At 39.1% G+C, this 18,741-nt stretch overlaps 1 protein-coding gene across 1 annotated transcript in view; it reads left to right on the top strand.

The window, feature by feature from the left end:
- The window catches only part of LOC132784252 (cell adhesion molecule Dscam2), a 124,271-nt gene extending 105,530 nt beyond the window's left edge, over positions 1 to 18,741 (top strand). The window contains exons 7-8 of the mRNA XM_060789743.1: positions 8,194 to 8,562; positions 16,521 to 18,741. Coding sequence (XP_060645726.1) covers positions 8,194 to 8,562; positions 16,521 to 16,702 — 551 coding nt within the window. The 3' untranslated portion in view covers positions 16,703 to 18,741. The remainder of the gene's footprint in view (positions 1 to 8,193; positions 8,563 to 16,520) is intronic.

Here is an 18,741-nt window from a genome sequence, read left to right as displayed (position 1 = left end):
ATTATATTCCATTCTGATTAATCTTCCTTGCAACGAAGTACAACAATAGAAATATCTTAATCTTTTGTTGAAGTAAATAACTTAGAAAACTCTGAAGTTTTAAAGTAAAGATTAATCAGAAATTCGTATAAGCTTTTAATATCTTCCATTCTGATTTATTCCATTCTGATTAATCTTCCATTCTTCTTATCCGATTACTTTAAAATCGAGTAGAATTGAAAATAGCATTAAAAAAATTAGTGATTATTTCCATTGAAAACTATTTAAAGTACTTCTTCAATTTTCTGTTCCTGTCTTCAATTTTCTATTCTCACAGATTCGAGTAACTAAACTGCTATTAACTATTTTGTGAGACAAAGAGCATCTGTAGCACATTCGATTAATTAAGTATGCAGTCTTCTACTAAATTTGCACTTAATTGCCATTTCAACTGGCAATTGCATAGTTAATCTACCCCACAATTAATTCCGTTTGCAGCTGTCCAAGCTGTTGACAAATTCCTGATACCCGCTTTTGCAAAGTTAACGTACATTCTAAGCAAAAAGTGAAAAATAGGATAACGAGTAAAAGTGCTCGACGTCGATGTACGACCGAGGGGGGCAACGAGGGAGTGTAGTAAACCACTTGAAGTGCGAAATACTTCCTGCGGACCGTGTCGGACCGTGGTCCCCGTTGTCTGCCCCGCAGCCCCTCAATCTGCCCCTTGCCCTCTCAGTCAGCGTCAAACTCGTTGAACGTTGTCGTTGTTGGCAAAATGTTTCGGGTGATTTTTCATTGTCCACCGCAAACACATCACAAAACAAAATGAAATCCGTGCTGACGCGTCCTAGTATTGGGTTGTGTTGTGTATTGCTATATGTATGTGTGTGCGTGTGTGTGTGTGATGCGGTGGTTGGTGCGGTGCTGCTCACAAATTATGTAGCCCATGAAATGTGAAAGTGCAAAATGGAGTTGAGTGCAAATCGATGGCTGTGCGCATTCATCACGCGCCTCAACGGCCAATACACACACACGCACACCCGCACAATTGCTGAATGGAGAGGAAAGGGGGCTACACCTGCCCCTTACACACACACACACAGACATACAAACACTTCAACTTCCGTTGTAAATTTGTTGAAACAGCAATTTTTTTCCTAAACGTTTTACGGTTCCTCGTTGAAGCATTTTGTAATATACTTTCCATTTTTTGCTGCTCCTCCTCCTGTAGTTGCAGCTCCCGCTGTTGCTCTTATTGTTATTGTTGTTGTTGCTGTTGTTGTTTGACGCTCACGTCCATTCATCCTAGCTGCGTCCTTGTCGTCCTTTCAAGTGTCGCTGTTCGGCGTCTCCCTCATGCTGCCCCCTCTCCTCGGGCTCTCGAAATGAAAATTGCGCACAAAATGAATGCGTACACTGGACCCTCTGTCCTCTGTGCTCTCTCTCCCCCTTCTCCCCTCACCCTCTTTGGGTTGCAGGCCCTTTGCGGTTTTACACAATACGCAATACAATTCATTATTAATTGTTGTTCTGGTTTACTTTTTTTTTTTTTGTTGGTTCGCTCTCACACGTTCTCTTTCCCCTGTCTTTGCGCTGTTGTCGTCACATGGCTTTAGCTGTGTGTTGGGTATGTTGTCTGCTACTCTGTCCCCGTTTTTGGTCTTGGGGCACTTGGCCCCTGCTTGATGTGCCCCCATAAGAGGTATTAACCTTTAACATTCTGAGCGCTCAAATTGGCGATGTTCTCTTTTTTATGCCCTTGCAACGCAGGGTATTATCTTTGTGGCATTTTGTGTGGCAGAAAGCAGTGTTAAAAAAGTGGTTCATTAGTAGATTCAACTTTCGAAAATTTCTCATAGGTATAGACATTCCCTTGAATAGAAAAATGAATTAAATACAGTTGTCGATGAAGACACACATTTCCGAAGTATTTCGATAAAGAGAGTGTTCCTTAAACCTCAATCTAATATCTCTTAAACCACATTATTCCTCTTTCACTATAATGATCGTTTTCCTAATTTCAACCACCAAAAAAATCAAAGCTCTTTCTTTGTTAGAGTATTCGCAGTGCTGTCAAGGCAACTGTTTTGTTGAAAATTTCACTTTTTTTCGGTGGGTTTTTCGTAATGACGTGCAAATTAAAAATTCCAATTTTGTGTGCGTGTGTGTGTGAAAATTGTTCTGCGAATGTGTGTGAGAGCACCTTTTTTTGTTGCTCTTGTTGTTAGCTTTACTAAACGGCAATAGAATTTTAAGCTGCTGGACAAAAATTTAATTGCAATATTTTCTTGTTTGCCGAAGGACTTTGAGCAGTTGCAGCTGCCCATGGCAGCGGGACGTCTAGAGGGGGGAAAATAGGAGGAGAGGGGAGCAATCCAATGAGAGCGGCAGCCAAACAAAAGTTGCAGAGTTTCAAGTGCTCGCCGAATGCCAATTAAAATTTTCAAGTGCCGATTCCAAGAAGTGGCAGAGCAAGGGAGCAAGCAAGACAAGTGAATGAGCGAGAGGAGGGGAGACTGAGGGAGAGACAGAGAGAGAGAGAGAGGAGGGGAGAGTGTATGTGTTTTTTGCCTGCTGGCAAACATTGGCACTTAATTGCATTTTAAAAGAAATGCGCGAGCGGCTAATTTGGCAAGTGAAAGTGGCATGAATAATAAAGGACGCAGACAGGCGGAAGCAAGCAGCATGAGAAGGAGAGGGAGGGGAAGGGAGAAGCAAGCACAGGTAAAGCAGCTTGCTGCAGTTCATTGTAAGCGCTAATTGCAGCTTAAGGAGCTCCGAGCTTGCTGCTAAATGTCCTTTGCCTCTGCCTTTGGCTTGTTGTATGCTCACTCTCACTCTCACACACACATGTGCCATCTCACTCTACAGCCATTGGCATGGATATCGTGGTTGTTGTTGGTTGTCGTTGGTTGCTGCTGCACTTTGGACTCGTTAAAAGCTCACCCGAAATTGCCGCAATCGTTGCATAGGCCAAAAACCTAATGAACTTTGCATGTTAACCGACAACGACGTCGACAATAAAAACAATGGGCAATGAGAGTGCAGCAATGTAATGTTGGAAAACGCGTGTGTGTGTGTGTGTGTGTGGAAAGTGAAGAGCGAGAGTGAGTGAGAGAGGAATTTTCACTCGGCTAGCAGCAAATAGTTCTCTTGATAGCAATAATTGTTGGTTGGCAACTTTTAACAAATTAATTTACAATTACGAGTTGAAAATAATAACGAGATATGGAATTTGTTTCGCCAAGTAATTTGCACTTTCAAGTGTTGTTTAATCTCATAAGTGCTGCTGCTGCAATTGTAAAGGGAATTATCGCAAAATGAATAAATTGTAATAGAGAGTAATATTGGCAATTAATGTGCTTTATGCGTTAAGACAATCAGTAAGCAGATTTAAGTTACAACATCGTCACTCTTAACTGCAATTATCAATCGATTTATTGCAATGCTAGTTTCCCTCTCTGGAATATTTAATTATATTGCTGTCAATGTTCTCTTTTGTTGTTGTTTTATTTGCCAACTATTAGCTCTACCTTGTTGCTCAGGTTTAGCATACTAATCTGAATTGAACCGCCCACACACAAGACTTTAAATTGTGTTTGCTTAAAGCAAACTCTGAACTATCCAAGTGAAAGTTGATTTAATTTTTCGATTTTATTTTGTATTTTTTTTTGTTTTTGCCGTAAGAATTAAATTCTGTATCCGTCTGTGTTGACTTGAGCGCAAGAGTGTGGAAACTGAAGTGGAATGGGTAATGTTACGCCTACGGCTAGACGAAAGAGAGCTGAGGACAATGACAATGTCTAGAGGACATGTTCTCCAAAAACCAAATAAATGCAAACAAATGTCGTTGTCGTTCTGGTTTAGCCAGCCGAACAGAACCAACGCAGATCCAAAAAAAAAAAAGGAAAAAAATGCCAGAATGGGGAAAGATAGAAAAATCTCTCGTGCGCTGAAAATTTATGCGCTAAATAAATAAAGCCATGAACTCGACGCAGCAAATGTTGTCTGGCAGCCTGCAGAAGCAGCAACAGTAGATGTAGGCAAAAAAAAAAGAATGAGGAAAAGGGGCAGAAAGCGGACTGTTCGCTCTGGTCTGGTTGAAAATGCAGCTGTGGGCCGCAAAGCAAACAGCCGCAGAATAGTTTTGCCCCGCAACCGCAGCAACCGATTCGAACAACATTTTGTGTTGCAGCCTTTTAGGCGCGTAGTTCGCGTTGCCCTTTTTTTTTTTTTGTTTTTGCCTTTTACCCTCAGCAGCCGAAACATGTTTGTCTTGTAAATTGTTGTTTTAGTTGTGTTGTGTTTGGGCCTTGGCCAGCTGACCGCACAATTCAATGACAGAATCTATGAGCTACATTCGCCGGCTTCGCTTCGTTTCGGTTGGGTTCGTTTTGCGTTTGGTTTGGTTTTGTTTTGCTAACCAAACTAATTGGCTTTAAAATCTAAACACATTTAGTTGCTGACATGGCACAGATTGTTATTGCAACTCAACTCATCGATAGCCACGTCACGTCACGAACCAAACTCGACCCGATCTGACCGCACAATATGACAGCCTTAACCCAAAATTGATCAAGTGAAAAGTGTAAATTGAAGGCAGATTCATTTATTATGCAGAAGGAATGCAGCAAGAACATGTTGCAGTGAAAAGGAAAGTTCAAAGTATTGCTTAATTAATTGCAAGAACTAGAGAACTGCTTAAACCTTGTTTATCGTAGATTCGTCCCAATGCCCACATTGTCAAGTATTTAGATTCGCATTATTTCCAAGAGATTACGCGCATAGTTTAGAGCAATTTCTTGCCGAGATTCCAAGCTTAATGCAAAGCGGCAAAACTTTATTATAAGTACATTTGATTATCTTTTATTATGAGAACGCCGAAACTTGCGGATTGTATAGAAAACTTTGGGCTCAACTTGACCTCGTTATGGAAATCTGAAAGCATATTTATGTGTATTTTATACCTTTAAGTCGACTTGCAGCGTCAGCAAAGCGAAAGTTGTAAAACTCTCAACACACATACCGAAGAGGGGAGTGAAAGAGAGGGAAAGAGTGTGAAGGGGACCGAAAGGGGGCTAAAACTTTATGCTGCCTTGGCTGCTTTCTTTCATTTCATTTTTCGCTTTTTTTCGGCCAACTAAAAAGGCCGCCAGCAGGAAAAACTGCAACATGGCAAGCACAGGAACTCGGAACTCGCATTCTGCCAAGGATGCGGGTGACAGCAAGAAGGGGGAGGGGAGGGGAAGCGGGCACAGCCTCTCGACAAGTAAATGCTGCTGCAACTCTAAACTCCAACACAGTAGCTCTAGCTGCAGCCAGTTACTGCTGTTGCTGCTGTTGTTGGTGCAACACGACGTCACCCCGTTGCCACTTTTGGCATTTAAGCGCATTTGGGGCGCTGAGCGTCGAGCTGGTTGCTTGGCTGGCTGCCTGGCTGAGCCGCCGCGACGCTAATTAAAAGTGCAACAAGAAGCAACAAAGGTCGCCCCCGGGTGGCCCACGACATCGAGCGTGGCAAGTGGCAAGCAAGCAAGGAGGCAGGCAGGTGGCAAGCCCATTAACACCGTGTGCGCTTGAGGTGCCGTCGTGTGCGGCTGCAACTTGAATAACTAAACTCTGCAGCCAGCAACTTTTGCCAGCCACTTCTTTGCCTCCTTCGACCTCTTCTACCTCCTCTGCCTCCTAGCTCATTTTACTTGTTTCCTATGCAGCCGTTTAGTTAACCGTTAATGGCATTTGAAACTGTTTTTATTGTGCGGCTGCTGCACAAAAATGTTGCATAATTATAAGCGCTTCCGGTTGAAAACTTTGCCTCAAGTGAATTAGGAGCAATGGAAGGAGGCAGGCAGTCAGGCAGCTTGCAACTTTGCCACTTGGCCGAGAGTTGTTAACATAAAAATGGAATACAGTTGTAGCCCAAGACACTTGAAACAGCTTTTTTTTGTGCTTTGCACGTCAGCTGCAATGCCGCATTAATAAGCTGCCAGGCGGTATTGAAGGCGGAGTGAGGTTGGCAGATGAAAACTATGCCACAAACAGTTATTTGCACAAATCAATGTGAAAAGTTTTTGACAAACTTTAATTGCGAGTCGCGAAATACGCGAATTGCGCGGGCTAACCCCAAAAAAAACAGCCAAAACACAAATTGCCTCAGCCAGCTAACGACAATGGAAATGCATTAAAATTCTTGTGCTTCTCTATTTATATTTGAATTGAGAATTTTGTATTTGTATTTCGGTTGCTGCTAGCTGCTAGCTGCTAGTTGTATTTGTTATTGTTATTGTTATTTCGGTCAAAAATATTTTGCCCGCCCATTTCGAGGAAAACTTGCGCAATCAAAAGTTGTGCCAACTGATTTGATGCTTATCAAATTGAAAAGTTTATTTAATTTTTTCCCTCTCTGTCTCGCTCGCTGTCTTAGTCTCTGTCTTGTATTTTTCTTTGGTTTTTATGCCTCATTTCAAAGAACAAAATATCGCATAAAATATGCAAACGACGTTGAGACCAAGAGATGGAAAATGTAAATGAAAATGGGAATGGGAATGAGAATGAGAAACGGAATAGGAATGAGTATGAGAATGGAAATGAAAATGAAGTTAATATTATTACTGTTTTTAGTTTTATGGCTAATCATAAAAATTATCACGCCCACCATGTCGCATAAAAGCGGCAAATAGCGCACGCAATGTTTATTCTCCTACTATGTATATAAAAGAAAGGGGGAACGGTGAAAACGGAGGAGGAACGCAATGGCAATGAAACACTCCACACATATTGCGTGGCCATATTTTGTGTTGAGTCTAGCAACTGTGTTTTCTACGTGTGTGTGTGTGTGTGTGTGTGTGTGTGTGTTTGTGAGTTGTCATAAAACTCTCGAGAACCCCAAAAAAAAAAAAAAACAAGAGAACGAAACCTTTTGTCAACTCAGCTGTGCCGCAAATTGATTTCGTTTCAAATTCGCCAATTCACAGTGCAGTTCATAAAAGAGGCAGCAAATAAAATTTATAGCCAACCACATAAAACGAAAGTTAGTGGACAATAGCATAATCGAATTTTAGACAATTGAGAGAGAAATGTTGGCGGAAATGAAATTTTAACTGAAATGCGTTTCACGTGTCAATTGCTTAAAATCTTAAAATAAACAAATGAAAAGTGTTTCCTCTTTAATTCCTTTTGCGAAATGCAGGTGAAATTGCTTTCTTAACGCGTTTTAAACATTTCTACTGCTACCCAACTAAAAATTCAAAAAGTTTACTCGACTTTTTTTTTGGCAAGCGTGCGTTTAATATTTATGAGTGATTTATCACGATATAAAAATAATAATAAATGCGACCAACAAAGAAGCACGCACAAGCAGAGAGCGAGAGAGAGAGAGAGAGAATGAGGGAAGCGAGACAAGCAGCAAGTAACAAGGCTTTTCGGATGAAAGAAACCCAAAAGGCAGAGTCTGTCAGGCCTCGTAACAAGGCGCACTCCATGTCAACGCCTTTGTTCTGGCGCGTAACAAGCACCACTAGGACAATGCACAGCCCCTTCAGCTCCCCGCTGCTCCTTCTGTCTGCCCTTCTTCGATTGTTTCTCGCGTAGCTCGTAAAAAATTTGTCAACAAACTTTCACTCAACTACAAAAGGCAACTCAGTTAAGGAAGTTAAGCAAGTTTTTGGTATACGACGAGGCAAAGTTGTTGCTGTCCGCCTGTCTGCCAGCCGCATTGATTTCAGAGAGTTTACGATGTTTTGGCGTAGGTTTTAAGTGGCGCACGCAGCGTATACGCAATATGTTGCAACTATTAATTACGCCTTGTTGATTCGCGTTCGTTAATAAATTTATATTCGTTATGTGCTGTCTCTCGTTTTTATGTGCTAATCAATGAAAAGTCATAAAACAAAAGACAACCAAAAAAAAAAATAACGAAACTGCAGAAAACAATGAAACAAACATTTTTTTGCGTTGCTCTGATTGAAATTTTTTGCTTTACTTTTTTGGTTTTAATATTATTTATTGAGAGTTACAGTTGGCCGGGCGCCAGAAATCTGTCAGCATATCCCCAAGTGAATTATGCGACTGTGTGGCGGATTTATACGGCACTTGTTCGATCGAGTTTGGCTTTAACATTTTGCGCATTTTCCCCCCATTTTAACCCCATTTGCCATTCGCCATTGACATTCCAATTCTCATTTCCATTTCGTTCTTTTGTGTACACATTTGCAGGGGTCAACATGGGCTACATGGAGAACAATTATTCGAATTCGAACAATGGCGGCAGCGTCAACTCGCAGGACTCGCTCTGGCAGGTGAAAATGTCAGCAGCGGCTGTCAATAATCAGCAAACTCTCGTCCAGGCGCCACACAATCAGTATGTGGAACAGCAACCCACCTACGGCTACGATCCGCTCACGCATGGCGGCTACGGTGCTGTCGACGACTACGCCCCCTATCCACATTTGACGGCCACGCCCAGCCAGGTGGGCGACGAGTATCACAATTTGCGCAACAGCCAAAATCCGTCCCGGCAGGATTACTGCAGTGATCCCTATGCATCAGTACAGAAGCCCAAGAAGCGTGTCGATCAGCATTTAGGTGAGTACTATTTAAATGAATATATAATTTACTGAAAATGGAATTAAATTGAGGGTGAAATGAATGGGAGAAAGTGACATACTTTAAATGAGGAAAATAGTCTGAATGAATTGAGAGATTTAAATTGAGAAGTGTTGAAGATGATTAGATTAGTGAAATGAACGAAGGAATGTGAATGGATAATGTTGACTTTACTTAAACGGAGGTGAAAGATGTCCTTGATAATCATTTTATTAGAAAAGATTAATCAAGAGACCAAAAATTATTAACAACTTTAAGAGAACTAATTTAAAAATCAATGTAGACAATTTCAATAAGCAGAAAACTAAAATTTGACAGATCATAAAAACACTTTAACTTACTTTTTCCCAAATTTCATTGAATTGATATTGACAAATTTAAAAGCATCACAGATTACTTTAACTTATGTTTCGAAATTTAACTGAATTGAAAATCATTCCTAAGTAATGGAATATGAAATTGCATAATTTAGCTAAATGAAACCCACATCAAGTGTAGTTTCTAAGTAAGCAGTTACAATTTATGCCTCACTCCCCAATTTGTAGAAATGGAACAGAGCTTAGATTAAGTGACTATTAAGAGTCTACCAAATTAGAATAAAAGGACAGTAAAAGCCCATTATAGAAAGCGCAAACTGTCCGATAAAGTATGCTAAAAAAAAAAGAGAAACTCAGAAAAGTAAAAGGGCAACTGATGAGACAGGAACAGGAAGCGAAAATCTGAAATCTGACAACTTTCATCGCTCGCTCAGGCCTCTACTTATGACACATTAAGCACGTGGGTCGTGGGTCGTCTCTTTTGGTTCAGCTATCTACCCGATTGTTTTCCAAAGTTCGAAAGTTATAAAGAGGGTACATGAAAAAGGGGGGACGGGAAAGGGTGCCAAGGGTCGAGACTGAGCTAGCTTGTCAAACTTAGCAACTGTTCTGTGGGCTGTTGTTCTTGTGTTCTCTGTCTCTGTGTGTTATGTTGTGTTGGCACTCGGACTTTTGGTTATGACAAGTTAAGCACTTGGATATCGCTGACATCGACCCATTGCGTTCCGTTCACTGGCTCATGCTAATTATGTATGTATGAGTGTGTGTGTGTGTGTCTCTCTCAGTATGAACCAAGCTCCTCTCTCTCTTCACAAAAAATATAGAAGAGAGCCCAAAACATGTCACAAGTGCGCGTTTGCTGCTGCCTGCAACAACTGAAGGTCTTGGCTTAAAGTCTTTGCCCAACTTTTGCTTAAAGTTTAACGAAGCAAACACAACAACAACAACAATAAGAACAAGGAGGATAACAACAACAAGCCATAACTACAGCAACAAATTGGATGCCCCTTTGGCATCTTTTGCTTTGGCATCCTTGTATATGATGTTGTGTTGTTGTTGTTGTGGTGTGTGTGCCACAGCTTGTGTGTGTGTGTGTTCTTTTTTTGTTGTAATGCCAATAACACCGCAAGTGCTTTAAAATATTAAATAATAAAAAAACAAGGCGAACAACCAAAATACTCGCACAACAACAACAAATAAAGCAGCTGCGTAATGCGAAGAATGTCTAGTTCGATACCCTGTGAACAGAGGGAATAAAGGAAGCAAGTCAAATTTAGACTTGGAGGAATTTAGAAAGAAGAAAAGATCAAGAAAATTTAAAGCTAAGAAATTTATGAATTTTCTTGTGAATAGATCAATAAGGGAAGTTGTTTAGGAATAAAGAAAGCAAACCAAGTTGAGACTTCAAAGAATTTGGAGAGAAGAAAATATGAAAATCATTATGTATGAAGTTAAAAGAACAGAGAGGAAATGTAAAGCGAGTCAAATTTAGACTTGAAGGAATTTAGTAAGATGAAAAGATCAAGAAAATTAAAAGCTAGGAAATTTATGAATTTTCTAGTGTATAGATCAATAAAGGAAGTTATTTAGGAACAAAGAAAGCAATTCTAGTTGAGACTTAAAAGAATTTAGAGATAAGAAAATTTGAAAATTAGTATGTAAACAGTTGAAAGAATAGAGAGGAAAAGTAAAGCGAGTCAAGTTTAGGCTTTAAGGAATTGAAAACGAAGAAAAGATCCAGCATAATAATAAATAAAATAAAATTCATTACACTATAGGTTAGGTTAAATAAATCAATATGAAAAGAAGCTTAGCTTGTGATCAGTTTTCTTTTGTGTTATACAGAAAACTACAAGCTGTAATAATAATAATAATAACTAAAGTAAAATTAAACATTTGAGTGGCTTATACTTATCTTAAGTTAATCATATGTTATACCCTTTATCATTTTCATATACTGGGTATAAATACAACGAACAGAGAGAGAGCTGACTGCAATCAGACGGCCACAGGGCGTATGCGTGATGATGTTGCTGCTCTTCTTCTACTCTCCGTTATGCTGCTCTCCCGCTCTTGTTGTTGTTGTTGTTGTTGTTGTTGGTTACAACTATGCGGCTTATGTGTATGTTATTACACACACAAGCGCACATACCAAAGTGTGTGTGTGTGTGTAAGCCGCGTGTGTGCCGTATTTGTGTTATCTTTACGGTTTATGAGCGAGCGCTCCCGAAAAAATAAAAGAAAAACATTTTTTCGCCTGCTTTTCTTTTTGGCTTCGGTTTGGTTTTTATTTTTTCTACTGCTGTTGTTGTCGATGTTCTTGTTGTTGTTGTTTTTGTTGCTCTGGCTCGTTGTTCGTTGGTTGCCTTTGCTCTGTGTTATGTTGCGGGTTTTTATTGCCAGGCGACGTTGCGGCAGGACTCAAAACAGGATGTGGTTATTGTTCTTGTTGTGTCTTGTGTCGTCCACGCTTGAAATTTTGTTGTTGCTTGTGATGCGTGTGTGAAGCATCAGCTCAGCATGAACAGAAGCTTGTGCTTTTTTGTATGAAATGCAAAAGCGAAACACAAATACGACAACTCTGCGGCTTCGTCAGCTGTATAACAAAATACAGCATCAGCTGGCCACGCCCTCAACGCCCTTGCTGTGGTTAAACGCAAAAATGTTTGCGTTCATGGCGCCAAAACTAAGAAATGCTTCAAATAGCAGCAACAACAATAACAATAACAACAACAACGGCAACTGACAAATGCCAAACAGCCATATAAGCGTCCCAGCTGTCCATGACGTGTACAACAAACACACACACACATACATATACATAAACACACACACTGATATATGCATGTCAATAAAATGCAACCAGCAACAACAGCAACAACAACTTGCCCCACGAGTGCCATCAAAAGCAAAAGCAACTAAAAACTGAAACTGCAAGGCAGATTGTTAGAAAAGCGAAGGGCAAACAGTGAGAGAGGATATTGAAGAGGGGAAGAAGAGGGGGCATTGACAGTGCTACAATATGCAAATACATCTTCATTACATTGATGTGTCAGCTTATGCACAGCTGCAAGTGAGTGCGGCAGAGTGTGTGTGTGTGGCAACATGTTTAAAAGCTTTTACATTTGCCGCAACTGAAGCTGCTGATGCTGCTGCTGCTGCAGCTGAGTTGAGCTGACTTTTGTGGCGCTGCAACAACAGCTGAAGCAGAAACAGAGGCAGAGAGAGTGGCAAAGGGTTGCAAGCGACGGCGCCGGAAGGAAGCAAGTCTGCGGCAGCGAAAGGCGGCAAAAGCTGCGTAAGCAAAAAATATTTTTGGTATCTGAAAAGGGTATCAAAAAGAGCACGAGAGATAGAGAGAGAAAGGAGGAGGGAAGCGGAGGGTCTGCTGTGGTGGGATGACTGTGTGACTGATTGATTATGCAGACTTTGCTGTCAGTTTTGCTGGCGCATTTTCGCACATGAAGCTTAATTCATCATTAAACCAACAGAGCACGCGAGAAAAATGGAAAAGAGAGGAAGAAGTTGATGACGAACTCTCGCACTCCAAAGTATAAAGGATATTTTTGTGTGTCAGACGAGAGTGTTTAATCTGCTTAAAGCCAAAAGTCAACTCGAACAACAACTTACAGTAATTAGAATGTAAGCTGAGAGTGCAAAACAAAACTTGCAAAGCATTAAAAATTCTCCTATCATCAGATTTTCAAAAATTTGCAAAAAAAAATGCGGAAAACTGACGACGAAATGAAGCAGCAGTTGAAATACCAAAAAAGAAAAAAGGAAAATAGCTGCCTGAATTGCCATCAAGCAAACAACGTACAAAATTTAATTGCAGCAAACAGAGCAAAGAGTAAAAAGCTGCCAACAATTTACGAAAAACAAATCAACTCGCTCAGTGCGCTTCATCGATTCAATCAAAACGGAAATAACTCTTTTTTTTATAGGAGCAGGAAATCGCATTCATTTTGGCGGTGCAACAACTTGAGGCCATAAAAATAGTGCAGCCAATAAATGCGGCTTCCAATGACGCACAACTTATTCAATGCGCCATAAAATCACATGGCTATGGCACAGGCAACATCCTCTTCCTCCTACTCTCTCCCCTTTGCCATCTCTCTCAGTGTCTGTATCTTTCGCTGCGGCAAGACGCATAAATCATGAGTCGCCGAAAGACTGAGTAAAGGACTCTCGGAAGCAACGGCTGCTGCTTTAGCTGCAGAGCACTAAACACACACTAAGTGGATTTGTGAGCCTGTGAAATAAGTAGAGAGAAAAAGTGTAGGATGTTAAGGGCTAACTTGGCCAAAAGGCAACAATGATAAGCGACTCTCAACTGCTTAGGTGGCAGCATGTGTGTGTCTGTCTGTATGTGTGTGAGCTTGTGTGTGGATAAGCTCGACTGCAATTTGTTTACTTTCGACATTTTTGGGTAAATATACCAACAAAAAATGGGTTATTACGAGCTTAGAACTGTGGACGTAGTCCTTGCTAAGGGCAACAAATTTCCATGGAAAAATGGTAGAAGCAAGCAAAAAAGTATCGAAAAAAGGATACCCTGCAAATTCCATTTCAAATAGGGAACAATTCTAGTTCTTCTCTTCTTCGATTGAGATATTTCTACTAAGCAAACAAGTTTGTCATACCCTCTGCAATGTACGCAATGTTTAGAGGGCAATGGAGTAGACAAACGGTTCACCAGTGCGTATGCTTAACGCAAAAACGATTAAGTTGTTCCAACTTGATTCGAGTCCCACTCCGACAAAAAAAAATGTGTTTTGGGCCAAGCTGCAAACTGGGGAAATTGAAAAACAGCAAATGTAGTGGACCCCAAAAAACAAAACCGTGCACCTTCCCATGATGAGGGCGTATCCGTAGGGGGCGTGGCATGCATAAAGTTATGCGCATAATACGCACAGCTCACGTATTGGCCATAAAATACGTACGAGCCAGCAACGAAGTGTGTGGAGCGGGATGCGATCTAAAGAGTTGAAAATCTAAAGAAAATAGTCAAAAAACGAGCAGAGAAAAACCAAGAGCCAAGAGCAACAAAAAAAAAAACACAAACTAGGCAAAAAGCGAGATGGGCCAAAAAAGGAGGCAAAACAACAACATTGAAAAGAGGATTCGCTTATTCCTTTGGCTGGCTTTTTGCCTTCATTCTAGCTGCTGTTTGTTGTTGTTGTTCTTGTTGTTGCTTCACTCTTTTTTTTTGGGTCAAGTTTATGCAGATGCCAAAGGAAAATGGAGAATAGGGGCGACAAACGCGCTTAGAAATTTTCGCACGCCACAGCCAAAAAAAAAGAAGAGGAGAGAGAGAGAGAGAGAGAGAGGGGAAGGCATGTTAAAGAGCAGTTGTTAAAAAGGATTTACCGTTTTATATTTGTATGCGCCATGTGAGTGGATATTCAATGCGAAGTGAGAAGGAAGGAGGCGAACAGAGCGAGGACACATTGGTATGTGGCCAAGGCGAGGGTATAAAAGAAAGAAAGCGTAGTAAAGTTAGAACAGAGGTGTTAACAAAGAAGGGGTGGAAGCGGGGCGGAAAGAAAAAAACACATTTTGAATGCGGCGATTTCGATTTTGAAATTCAAATTCCAATAAATTTTCCAACGATTTGGCAGACAATGCAAAGCGATTCGTTTGCGATGAGATGCGATGCGATGCGAAGCGAAGCGATGCAAAAGGCATCCTTTTTGGCAGGATTTGCATAGCAGAGCTGCGAGAGGGGGAGGAGTTATGCGAATGGATTTGGAATTGGGAATGGCATGCGATAGAGTATTCTGTGTATAGTAAAGGAAGAGCTTCGACTTAAATATATGCAACAATTTGTTGACAAAGATGTTCTGTGATTCAAAATTAATGCGCTGTTTACACATGTGCCGTGGCCAGATTTCGCCCTGAGAGAGAGAGAGAGAGATCCTTGGATCTCTGTGTAAGTTGTGAGTTGAAAAATGGTCAACAGCCTGCGGCTAGTAGACCAGAACAACGAATTTAATTTCGAGTTGTTGGCTGCTGGTTGCTAGCGATGGATGATGTTGACATTCATTTCCAATTGCCACATCAACAACAACAACAACAACAACGACGACAACAATTGCAATTGCCGTAGCAACAGCAAGGGGAAAAACTACTGTGAATTGTAATTAATTTTTTAACAGCCGCTGCTCGTTAGCAGCCGCCAAACCAAACCAGACCGAACCAAACCAAAACCCAAAGCCGACGTCAAGGACTCAGCCAACTGGCAAATTAAAAGAATTGTCCCGACCTAGTCAACCCGATATGCAGCATGAAGCATGCTGCAACAATGTTGCAGAAACAACAACCAAAACAACAACAACATGCCACAATAATAAATAAAAGCAAAAAACTGGCAATTTTAAGCTGCAATTTAAAATGGCAAAAGTAAAAGCTGCTTATGCAAAGCCTCTACTCTCGCTTCACTCCTCTGCACTCTGCTTTTCTCTGCTTCGGGCAAGCCAACAAATACCCTTTTAAAGTCCATCTAAAGGATTAGCAGTTATGCCAGACTTTTATTGGCACTGAAGCATAAATGCGTTGACAGCATTCCTTTGACTGCAATTGTAGCAACTGCAACACACAGTTCAATCAGTAAAAGGATTGACTGTTCTACTGATTGATGGACTAAAGGGAAAAGTCTTTGCAGAAGCAATGCGAAAAATGTAAGGAAATGTTACAAATCTTGAATCGAAATAGGCAAACTAGAATATGCGACTAGTGAAATGAGTGAATAAATAGAACTACGATAAAGAATATAGATAGAAGAAAAATAGTGAAGAACATTCTCTATAGTATAAACAATCTATCAATTTAATCAACGAACCTATAGAAACATCAATACTCAAATTTGTTTATACGAAGAATCTATTATTTCAATAGCCTTCAATTAAGTATGTCAACATTAAGTATACGTCATGTTTGTCTAAAGTGCAAATGTGTCTGTGTGGCTGTGCGAACTCATTTTAGGCCAATTAATTGTAGTTGATTAACTAATCACAAATCACAGCTGGCTTTTAGCTATGTTAGTCTTAAGCTATGCAAATCGAAACGATCGAACGCTAACCATTTTGGCTTTCTCTTCTCACTCTCTCTTTCGACTCACAATAAAAACAAATCGCATACAAAATCAACTAAACACATTTACAAATAATATCACAGCGGACATCATTCAGGATGTTACGCTCTAACGGAGCGCGCAGGCTGAAGTAAGTTAAGAAATGCTTGCATAATGATGCCAATGATGATGTTCACAATTTTCAGTTTCACTTTTCTACTTTTCATTTTCTCATTTGTTGTATTCGTTTTTGACTCCTTTTGCTCACGTTACGCCCGTTGAAGTTTTTGCTTAACTCCCTCCGCACACACACACTTTCACACACACATAGAGACACGCCCCCTTAAAAAACATCAGAGCATTGTGTGTTTGTTTACGACACAAAAGAGAAAAACAGTTTTTGATTAGCATTTCGTTTTTTTTTCTTCCGTTTATTTTTTTTGTATTTTTTTGCTTTTCGGTTTGTTTTTAATTGTTTGCGCATGAGTCTCAAGTTTTGTGCCAGAGTTTATATTGCTTGAAAACTAATTTAAACAATTTCGTTGCAGATTCACCATATCACGACGTAAGCGGCCTGCCGAACCCATACAACATGGAGCACATGGAACAGGACGAGGTGCTGCCCCCCCAACAGCACATGTCCCTCAGCTATGATGACAGTTTCGAGGGCGAATATTCCACAACGCCGAATGCCCGAAATCGTCGTGTCATACGCGAAATTATTGTCTAAGGAGGAGAACGTATTCCCAAACACTCCCAAAACACTCAGCAACAACGACAACAAACAAAATGAAAAAGAGGCAGAAGAACAGGCACTCCATCTTATTATATCTCACATCACACACACACACATACACCCACACACACACACACACAAACACTTCATTCAATCATTATTATCATCATCACATCAGCTGAAGAAGCTGCAAGTAAAATCTCAATTCTTACATATTTTTTACTCAATTTGAGAAGTGGCCATTTTTGAATATGTGTTTTTTTTTAACATAAAATATTTGTTGTTATAAGTACGAGTATGATATCGATAAACGATAACGATAACGATAGCGATAGCTAGTTTAGTTGAGGGTACGTGTGTTGAGTTTTATTGGCAACGAAATGATATACGATAACGATAATTAAGCATCGAGTTCTCCTCTCACATTATCAAAACCAAGCTCTAGTTAAGGCCGTGACATCACACTTTGTTGTCCCACACACACACACACACAGATACACATGCACTAAATGTTAAATACGAGCTACTCACTCTCCCTCTCTATAAAGCATATATATATATGTATAATATATAGGGCAGCTAAGTTCTAACATACGGTAAATACTAACTTATGCTATGAGGTCCCAGTCGCATGCATTCGCAAGAAGATCGAAACCTAACTGTAAGGCATCAAATGTTGAAATGAGCAAAATTTCAAAAACTAAAACAAAACAAAAAAAGAGAAAAAAAACAAGAATTATATATATATATACATTATATAAATAGATATATCTCACACGTGTTTTCCGTAAGGCAGAAGCAACCGTTCACATAGCCGTTAAGAATTAAGATCGTAAAAGAGTTGTGGCCACGCATTCGACACTTTGTCGTCGTTTGCTACACAGTTTAGTTAATTAAATTAATTATATTTATTACAAAAAAAAAAAAGATAACAGTACGACCTGCCACAAAACAAAAAAAAAGAATAAAATAATTTACTTTAAAATAATTTAAATTTTTAAATAAATCTGAAAAACAAAAAAGAAAAAATAAAACAAAATGTTGCTTTAAGTAAGTTATAAAGAAACAAAAGAAAAGGAAATGAAACTTTACAAAAATTATTAAAAATAATTCAAAAACTATATAGAAAACCATAAAAATAACAGCAACAACAACTCCAACTGTGCAGCATGATAAACAAAAAAAAAAAACTACGGAAACTTTAAAACTAATTTAAAAAATTACAAAAACGAAACTCTTTAATTTGTGTTCTGTGAGCTTTCTGTTGAAATTTAAAATTTTTTATATAATTTGTAAAGTTAAACAAAAAAAAAAAGTTATTTTTATATGTATTTTTATATATGTAATATTTACTGATTACATTTTAAATTTTATGCCTATTTGTTTTATCGCATATCGAATATTATTGTTCATAACCCTTTGTTCTCTGCATTGTTTTTAATGTGTTTTTTGCAACTTTTTGACGACGGCACAGAAATTGTGAAATTTGTGTTTTTGAAAATATATGGGAGGCGATTTTTTGTAGCTAAGATTTAATTGTAAATACATGTGTAATTTGTATATATTTACTTGATATACAAAGTAAATAAGGCAGAGAATGCGGCAAACTTAAATATACATACATATATATTTAAATTGTAGTTAATTTTAAACAATTTCAAAATGAATTTACCTAGTAAGCTAAATAATTAAGCGAACCATGTTTAAAAGCAAATGCCACAACAAAACTACGAATAAAGAAAAATTATAAAAATCAACTACAAATCAACTGCATCACAAGTGAAAATCTCGTTAAAGAACAAAAACTAATCATCATATGAATAAAACTGCAAAATGAATCTTTATTATATAAATTATACACTTTAAAGCGATGATATACATACGATATATATAAATATATATATATACACTTGCATAGAACATATATACATACATCTACATCTACTTATTATTTGTAAATAAGGAAAACAGATATTTTAATTTCCAAAACGAAACAAAATCCATTAAAAATATATTTCCAAAAAACCAAAAAA

The sequence above is a fragment of the Drosophila nasuta genome, chromosome 2L (assembly GCF_023558535.2).
Source record: "Drosophila nasuta strain 15112-1781.00 chromosome 2L, ASM2355853v1, whole genome shotgun sequence".
Lineage (NCBI taxonomy): Eukaryota > Metazoa > Arthropoda > Insecta > Diptera > Drosophilidae > Drosophila > Drosophila nasuta.
Note: the sequence above shows the minus strand (reverse complement) of the source record. Positions and strands in the feature narration are given on the sequence as shown.